The 9,962-nt window shown below is 34.5% G+C and overlaps 1 protein-coding gene across 1 annotated transcript; it reads right to left on the bottom strand.

Annotated features, from left to right (window-relative positions):
• Positions 1-1,374: 1,374 nt before the first annotated feature.
• LOC133790345 (uncharacterized) lies at positions 1,375-5,350 on the bottom strand. The gene is made up of 5 exons (XM_062227952.1): positions 3,051-5,350; positions 2,720-2,964; positions 2,315-2,635; positions 2,146-2,235; positions 1,375-2,071 (listed from the first exon to the last, which is right to left on the bottom strand). Exon 1 carries the CDS (start codon positions 5,246-5,248, stop codon positions 4,343-4,345), a length of 906 nt encoding a protein of 301 aa, XP_062083936.1. The 5' UTR covers positions 5,249-5,350; the 3' UTR covers positions 1,375-2,071; positions 2,146-2,235; positions 2,315-2,635; positions 2,720-2,964; positions 3,051-4,342.
• Positions 5,351-9,962: the final 4,612 nt, after the last annotated feature.

The following is a 9,962-nucleotide window of genomic DNA, read 5'->3' as shown; positions in this document are numbered from 1 at the left end:
AAGTTATTAGGTGTTGTCGTTGCTGGCAACGCCGACAGTTTTTAGGTGTCATCGTTTCTTACAAAAAAATTACTTATTTTTATTTTAAATTAAAAATTATAATTTAAATGAAACATATATATAAAAATCTAAAAAATTATATATTAAAATAACAAAACTTATACAAAGTATTTACAAATCTAATAAAACAAATTTTGGACAAATATAACACTACTACTTGACTCAAAAATCATATAGTCTTGTCTATAAACATAATCATCTTGACCATAAAATATATATAACTAGATTTACAAAGTAAATAATTAACCACTCAAAAAAGAATCATTTACTCTAATAAAAATTACAAATAAAATAAAATACTAAATTCATTTCAAACAATATATCTTTCTTCTTCTTGTCCTTATACTCACTCTCGTCACCAATAGTCTTTTCAAAGTAAGAATTAGCTACCATGAATTTCTTTCTAAAATCATCCCTGAAACATGAAAAATCACATTATAATACACCAAACATGAAAAATTATAACTAGATTTTTATTGTAGTGTAAATAAATAAATTTACTCACAATTGTTACACAACTCTCTTGCTACCAATGTCTCAGTCCAAGTCATAAGTTTACTCTCTTGTTCTTTTAATATTTTTCCATACTCAATAGTTTCAATAAACTAAGTTTGTCTCTCTAATACTTTATTTCACTCAAGGTATATTAAAACAAAATAAAAAAGTCAATATATACCAAAGGACCCAAGTCGCCAATGCTTACAAAAACACAAATTCTTGTGGAAATTTGGCATCATGAACTTAGTGTGCAACATCACTCGCCAACTCCTACAAAAATTTAACATTCTACATGAAATAAGAACTATCACTACAACGAAAATGAGTTTTAGGGGCGACGCATGTCGCCCCTAATAACCCGAAAAGTCGCCCCTGATTAGTCGCCAGTGAAAAAATGTCCCTAAAGGGTACATTAGGGGCGACTCGAAGGGTCGCCTCTGATATTCAAATATCAGAGGCGACACAATCGCTCCTAAAACTTGAAATGTCGCCTCAAAAATTTGAAAATTTTGAGTTATTTTTGTCGATATGTCGCCCCTGATACTCCATTAGTCGCCCCTAATACTATACTATGTCGCCCCAAATGGTTACACGTGGGATATTATCGCCCCTAATACTATTTTATTTATAAAAAAATAAAAAAATTAATTAATTAAATATAATTTTAATTAATTAATTATCGAAATCATTATTTAAAATTTAAATAATTGAAAACAAATATATTAAAAATAAAAATATTATATTAAATATTCAAATTAGTTTATTAAAATAACAATTATACATATTCATAATACATTAACATAGCAAATATTCATATTGTTCATAAAATTTAACAATAATTAATAATAAAATAAACCTAGTCTCCTAAATCTGCTGCCTCGTCCTCCTCCCTATTGTCTTCTTGTTGTGGTTGTTGCGGTGGGTGTGGTTGTGATTGTTGCGGTGGCGGCATCGGCCAAGGATGTTGGGGAGGTAATGTGGACGATCCAGCTCCATACATGTAGGGATACGACGGCTGGGAGGACGGTGGAATCGGCCACGGATAAGGTGTTGCTCCGTACATATATGGAGGTAGCATGTGTTGAGACGGCGCTGCCCCGTACATAGAAGGATGAGTTGGAGCTGGAGATTGAGAAGACGAAGCCCTAGAAATATTGTCACTATCAGGCACAGGCGGCATCTGAACGTTTGGTGGACGAAATGAAGGTACAAAAAATTGAGTTAAGAAATTAACTTGATCAGTCAATTTCTGTAGATTATTCTCCAAATTTTCTATATATTCTCTTGAATGATGAGGAGGAACTTGAGACTCGCTGAAGTAAGAGTGTTGGGTAGATGATGACCCCGACCCCGACCCCTTCAATTTACGGCCCACTCCTCGCACATGTCCACGCCTTTGACCTAATACTTTTTGTAGCACCTCCACCTAATCAACTGATGACGGACTATCATTATTAGAAGCATCAGTGGATGTTTGCTGAGTTTGTAATTCAAAATCAGCCTTCAGTTTTTCCTGTTTTCAAAAAATGTTAGACACTAACATTAAATATAACTCTATTAATATTAAAAAATATAATTCAAACTTACATAATCTTGGCAAGCATAATCGTTCACGAAATCATTTGTTGCTTTCTTCCAATGATAATCCTTCCATGACTCAATGAGGTCCGGGTTCGTCTAAAAAATATAACCCAAATGTTAGAGAACATATCATTTAAAAGAACATAATTTTGATAATATTTTATCTTTTACTTACTTTTTCAAAACGGATGGCTGCCAGCGATTTTGTACCCTGCATTGTAGAATACTTTTGTTTCTTCCGATTTTCCTTATTCTTTACGGAGCGCGCAATAAATTGTGGACTTGTAAATAACTGACAGATCTGCTTCCACTCCTCCTTGTTAACATCATTGGTCGGGTTGTTTAGAACATTATCTCAATCCTCTGGTCCTTTGTAGTGTTTCTCAAAGTGTTCGTGTCTTAGTGTTTTCCTATTACGGTATCGGTCTTTCATCTCTCGATCGATACCATCTAAACACTTTAAGAAATCCTCGCGGCCCGCTATTTGATAATAGTACTAAATTGAAAATTAAACATATTAATAATATATGTACTATATTAAAGATAAATTTTTAAAAAATATATTTAATACTATTTTTACCTGAATTATGCCAAGGACCTGATCATTGTATTGTTTAGGCACTAGTTCCCATGAACCGTAATGTCCGGGAACTTTCGTTTTAATTTGGGTTCCCACAAGGCGGACAAAAGCAGCGTGCTCGCCCCCAACAACCTTGTACGTTTGTGGGCAAAACGTTACTTCCAGTGGTTTTCCATTTTTACGCCACCTCTCCTCTAGATCTTTTCCAATAGCTACGCCACGACCCTTTTTCTTAGTTGGGATTCCTGTATTTTTTTTTATTAATAATACATAGAATATTAGTATATACATGATAAACATATGTGAGTAAATAAAATAACAAAAAAATTACCTGAGTCGCATGTAGTCGGGATCCTAGTAGGATCCAGTGGAGGATCACCGCCAGCGTCTCCACCGTGAGCTCTAGCCACATCTGCTGACATCTACTAACACGACAGTAATTTAACCTATCTATTTTAATATTTAATTATTATTTATAATTAATTTATTGAGTATTATTTCAATTGATTAGGTAATTTGAAACATGCTATTTGGAAACGAACTTTTTATTTCTCAATATGTATAATACTTTGAACACTAGATACAAAACTAAGTAGAATAGTCACTATCCTCACTAATTACATCAACATCTATCGGGCACACATCATCAGTATTATCATCACTAAGGTCGACAATTAATTCATCCTCATCTTCTGCTTCTTCTACACTGTCTACCATATCATCTTCATTGTCATTAATAAATCCATCATCTTCTTGAACAACTAAAGAAGGTCGATGGGCCGTGTTGACTTGAGTCGTTGGTACATCAGATTGCTGAACAACCAACTCTCCGAGATCCACATTCAAAACAAAATTCGATGAGTTGGTGTCATGTACAACATCAACACCAGCAATCATATCTGAAGCATCTGGAAAGTCCCAAACTTGCCGATGATTCACTTCTTGGACAACTTTCCAATCTCGTCCTCTAACGAGATCATCAATGTAGAATACTTGTTTTGCTTGACTAGCTAGTATGAATGGTTCATCTTTATACCATTCACCGCTAACATTGATACTAGTAATAATATTTACAGTGATGGTTTTCTTTTTTTTCGGATCTGTATTGAACCATTTACATCGAAATAATACCACCGAATAAGAACCAGTAAAAGACAGCTGGAGTATTTCTTCAAGTTGCTCGTAATAGTTAAAACCTTCTGTTCCAGCAACACACACTCCACTATTTTGTGTAATTCGATTCTGATCTCGATTGTATGAGACAAATCAAACTCCGTTCACTATACATGCTTGGTAGGAGTAAGCCAATAGATCTGACCCAGATGCTAAAGCTAGTAATTCATCAGCATGCTCTAATGACCCAAGCTGGTGCAAGTCATATATCTAATAATAAAGAAATATATTAGAATGAGAATGTAATTTGAAGTATGCAATTTTCTAAGTACAAGTTACCTTCTTATGAAACCATGAACGAAACTCTTTCTTATGTATCAATTTATGATTGGCAGCCATATCTCTTTGTTGCACCTTAGTTAGGTGTTCCCTGTTAATTAATTAACAATGTCAATATTGTTAATTAAGGAGTAGATTCAACAAAGAATAAAATGAATATTAATTATGTACTTACTCTAAATACACTTCAGTTTCTAGAGAATTATCCAATATGAACCACTCAGCTTTATTCCGAGTATTTTCATCGAGGGGCATGAGAATTCCCTTACTAAGAGGACGACATTGAGATTCAAACACTGTGAGGTGTCGATTCACATACGGTGCATCTTTGTTACGATCAGGCTGATTAAATTTTGTTTCCACACCTTTGAAATACATTGAACAAAATGTCAAAGCCTCGTCTGCAACATATCCTTCTACTATAGATCCTTCAGGACGAGCTTTATTCCTGACATAGTTTTTTAATTTTTTCATGTATCTTTCAAAAGGATACATCCACCTCATAAATACAGGTCCTCCCAATATTTCTTCATCAGGCAAGTGCAAAACCAGATGGATCATTATGTCAAAGAATGCTGGAGGGAAAATCAACTCCATCTTGCATAAAATAACAATCAAGTCATCCTTAGCTTTCTCCATATCAAAAACGTTCAGTGTCCTAGAGCACAATTGTTTGAATAAATTACACAATTCAGTGATGGTAGTGGATATAGATTCTGGTAAAAACTTGCGAACACCTACTGCAAGTAATCGTTGCATTATCACATGACAATCATGGGACTTCAACCCAACAATGTTTGAGTCATTGTCTGTGACTTTTTTCTTTAGATTAGAACAAAAACCATTGGGCATCTTCACTCCTTTCAAAAATTGACAAAAATCTCGCCTCTGTTCAAAAGTGAACACGTATGGAGCATACGGTTTCATTAACCTTTTATTGGCATCCTCGTAAATCCACAACGATTTCCTAACCCCTATATTCTTTAAATCATGTCTTGCGTTAGTGGTGTCCTTAGATTTATCATTATCTAACAAAGTCCCAAGGAGACTGTCGCACACATTCTTCTCAACATGCATCACATCTAGGTTGTGTTTTAACTAATTTGAACTCCAGTAATCAAGTTCATAGAAAATACTTTTTTTCCTCCAATTACTTTCCCCTGCACCTCGCTTGCGCTTCACCCCCCCCCCCCCCCCCCCCCAAATCTGTCATGTTTACCAGACACTTGAAGCGGTAAAGCATTGACTTGATCTAAAACTTGTTGACAAGTATACTGTTGTGGAGGATTTCTTTTCTCAACTTTGCCATCAAATTCCTTGTCCCTTCTATACTTATGATTACTCCTCAAGAATCGCCTATGACCGACATACGATGTCTTACCAATCACTCGAATGGAAGTGGTGTCTTCATTGCACGTTGGACATGCTTTATACCCTTGCCCGCTCCAACCAGACAAGCTACTACGAGCAGGGAAATCGTTAATTGTCCACAGAAGGGCTGCACGCATCTTGAATAATTCATTCCTTGTGTCATCTCTTGTGTCGACCCCGTTAATCCACAATTGTTTTAATTCATCCACCAAGGGTCTTAGAAATACACCCATGTCTTTACCCGGTGATTTTGGCCCAGGAATAAGCAGAGTTAGCATAAAATACTCTTCCTTCATGCATAGCCAAGGGGGGAGATTGTAGTTCATCAAAATCACAGGCCACATGCTGTATGATAAGCTCATGTTGCCAAAAGGATTAAACCCATCAGCAGCCAAGCCTAGACGAACATTTCTAGGATCTTTTGCAAAATTAGGATGGGTGGTATCAAAGTCTTTCCATGCAGACCCGTCAACCGGATGAAGCATCACCCCATCTTCTATTGATCTCCCAATATGATGCCATAACATGTCATTAGCTATATGTCTTGAACTGTACATTCGCTTTAATCTGGGAGTCAACGGAAAGTAACGCATCACCTTGTGTGGAACCTTTTTCCCCTTCTTCTTTTCATTGACCCATCGGCTACTCCCACACACATGACATGAATCTTTGCTTGCATGCTCATTATAAAATAAGAAACAATCATATTTACACACATGGATTGATTGATATCCCAACCCTAACTTACTCAGCTTCTTTTTCGCCTCATAGTGTGTTGGGGGGATTTTATTATCTTTCGGAAATGCAAATTTTAGTAACTTCAACAATTCATCGAAAGAGTTATTTGGCCACTTCCCTCTAACTTTCAAATGCATCAACTTTGCCAAAAAGTTTAAGGATGATATCCAATCACAACCCGAATACAACTCAGCTTCAATCTCGTCGAACAACTCGTCATAATACTGTCCCATTCGACTGCCAGACACACCATCTGCTTCCTCTGCATTTGTCGGTAAGAGGAAATCATCAACGACGTCAACCATCTCGTCTACATCTTCATTCTCCTCAACTACCTCATTGGCGACACTAGCTTCCACCTCACCGTGGTAAACCCACCTTTGATAACTCTGTTGAAAACCCTTGTCAAAGACATGAGCCTTCACTGTATCTATAGTTTGTAGTTTAACATTTAGGCACCTCACACACGGGCATAAAATTCTCCCGTCGCAGTCTACGTGTTCTTTTGCCATTCTCAAGAAGGCTTGGAGACCGTTCCAATAAGCATCACAGTTACGATTCCTTAATGCCGTCCAACTCTTATCGATCGGCATCTACAATACAAGAATAAACAATAATTCAAACTTATTGACTATGTGTGTGTGCCCTAATCCACCTTTTCACTCCACTTCTATAAGGGTAAAGAACCTATCCCATTCAGATTTGTAGTATACATATAATTTAATCTACACTCTTAAAATTGTTTCGTTTATGTAAAAATTTCGGCAGCACCTCCCTATAGTTCTCATAAGTGGGCACACTAAAATTAAGTTTGCCCACTTACGAGAACAAATAAGGAGACACATATTGAAATCTCTATTAACGAAACAATAAAATGAGTACTAGATCAAATTATAGGTACACAACAAATCCAAACTATCCATGCGGACACATACCGTCCTGGATAATTCGGAGAAGCATATTTAAGAGTTCTTACTGACTCAGCTTCACCAAACGGGTCTAAGGCTTTTCGTGATTGAAAATAATTAATAAAACATTATCACTAAGTGATAATATATAAAACGTCTATCCAATCTTTGGCGATCAAACTTTATCACCACAGAAAAGCGTTCAAAAAAAGAAATATTTTTTAACACTAGATGTTTTATGATGTCTTATAAAATCTTATGATATTAAATTATAATTTTGTAATTTATTTTGAAATTATTTATCTAACTTTTAATTTATTTTTAAATTACTAAATTTGTTAATATTAAATAAAATTATAATTTTTTAATTCATTTATCTAATTTTGTAATTTATTTTGAAATTATTTATCTAACTTTTAATTTATTTTTAAATTATATATCTAATTATTTAATTTATTTTTAAATTACTAAATTTGTTAATATTAAATTATAATTTTTCACTTTATTTTAAAATTATTAAATTGTTAATATTAAATTAAATTATTTATCTAATATTTTAATTTATTTTGTTAATTCTAAGTATTCAATGTCTTATTTATTATATTATTATTTATTTAGTCCTCTAACTCTACCAAAATTTTGAAAGCATAACATCTCTATTATAACATATCCCAAAAATTTAAAACCCTACAAAAAACACTCAGAACATTCACAATATACATATTATTAATCAAATTTAAATACTAACACATACTACAATTTTATACACATATATAAATATATCACTAAACGCTTCTCACTTTGTACACGCATTCACATATTAATTATATTAATTAAACCGATAACATAATTAAAAAATAAATATCTTGATGCCACAAAATTATATTATACCAGTGACCGAATTTCCAAGAGATACTCCTTCAATTTCTACACAAAATCAACCCAAATAATTAAATTTAAACAAAATTAAATCAACTTAATATATATATATATTTATATATAAATCCACAATTTTCTTTGTCCCTTGTGAGCATACCAGGAAAATCAAAGAAATCAAAATGTGATAACAAAATTACATCTCAAAAAAATCAAAGAAATAAAAAAAAACTTTCGGACCAACCAAAGATTACCCAAATATTATACATATATTTATAGCATCACACAGATTCCACAAACAAAATCAACACCCAATTCCAACAACCCAAACTTTCGGACCAAATACATAGATATATATACATATAAATAATCAGGGTATACATATTTATATATTATACATATATATATATAAATATATATAAAAGAAACTATATATATACCTATGAATGTCGTGAATGCCGCCTACGTTGATCGGAGAACTTGGGGACACCGCCTACGATGGAGCTGTCCGAGAGGATGCCGCTGCTCGAGAGGATGCCGCTGCCCGAGGAGATGATCGGAGGATGCCGCTGCTCGAGGAGATGATCGGAGGATGCCGCTGCCCGAGAGGATGATCGGAGGATGCCGCAGAGTTTGGGGTTCAGTCGTTTGGGGTTTGAGTGGTTTAGGGTTTGGGGTTTGAGGTCTGAGAGAAGAGAGAGGGAGGTTTGGGGTTTGAGTTTTGGGGTCTGAGAAGAGAGAGAGAGGTTTCAGGTTTGAGATGAGAGATTGGGGTTTGGGGTATGGGTCTGAGAGGAAAAGTATTAATTACAGAGGGGGAAAAAAATTTGGGGGTTTTTATTTTGGTTTCGCGCGTAACAAAAAAATATAGGAGTAGAAAATGATCAGTGGCCGCAGCCACCAGCATTCACTGGCCGCGGCCTGGGAGACAGGGAGTATTGGCCGCGGCCAACATGATCTCCTGGCCGCAGGCTCCGCGCGAACATGGCCCAGAATATGACCCGTGGCCGCGGCCATCAAGAATCACTGACCGCGGGCGTGCGACAAATTTTTCTTTAAAATTTAAATTTTAAATGTAATTATTGGGGGCTATAAAAGGGACTAGGGTTAACTTTTATCATAACTTTGGATTGCGATTTTTAGAGGCTAGAGCAGCAGAGGAGGAGGAAAAAACATCATCATCTATATTCTTCAATCTAGTTTTTCTTTCTTCTCAAAACACTTTTATTTTCATTGAATATTTATGTTTATGAATATGAATATGATTATGGATTAGTTTTCTTTATAGTTAAGGGTTATTTCAAAACCCTAGACATGATATCTTGAATGCATTGATGAATTTTATTTTTTTTATTCCCTTATATTAAATTGCTTCTATTTTTCTATTTGAATGTCATGGATCTTGTAAAATCTTGTTTAGATGGCCACTAATTAAGGTTTTGCATTGTTCTACTATCATCTTAGGATTTCTATTCACCTAATAGTTTAGGATTCTAAGTAAAGTGATAAATTACAATTAAGGTATTGTGACGGGTATTCTAATTGTGATGAGAAATAGAATCTAGGTTAAATGAATTGCATGCTTAATGAATTTGTTGACTAGATTAACCTGTTTCCACAAAGTGTAATGCTTTTACTAGGTTAAATAGATTGCATGCTTAATGGGTTTATTGATGGGTAAAAAGGGTTAATTAAGAGCGCTTAGCTTTAATTAATTATATTAGGGAAACTGGGATAATTGACTGCTTAAGTGTTATCTGCGGGGTTAATAGTTTAATTGGGAATAGGGAATATTATTCATCATTGTTGATAGATTGATCGTTGAAGGTGGAGAGTAATTCTTGACTATTTCTTTAATATCGTTATATCCTTAGTTATTCAATCATTGATATTTATTT

The sequence above is a fragment of the Humulus lupulus genome, chromosome 1, assembly GCF_963169125.1.
Source record: "Humulus lupulus chromosome 1, drHumLupu1.1, whole genome shotgun sequence".
Classification (NCBI taxonomy): domain Eukaryota; kingdom Viridiplantae; phylum Streptophyta; class Magnoliopsida; order Rosales; family Cannabaceae; genus Humulus; species Humulus lupulus.
This window is presented reverse-complemented; position numbering and strand designations above follow the sequence as displayed.

Bases quoted from the DNA above. Each gene is read 5' to 3' on its own strand.
- LOC133790345 (XM_062227952.1), bottom strand. From the start codon at position 5,248: ATGCATGTTGAGAAGAATGTGTGCGACAGTCTCCTTGGGACTTTGTTA.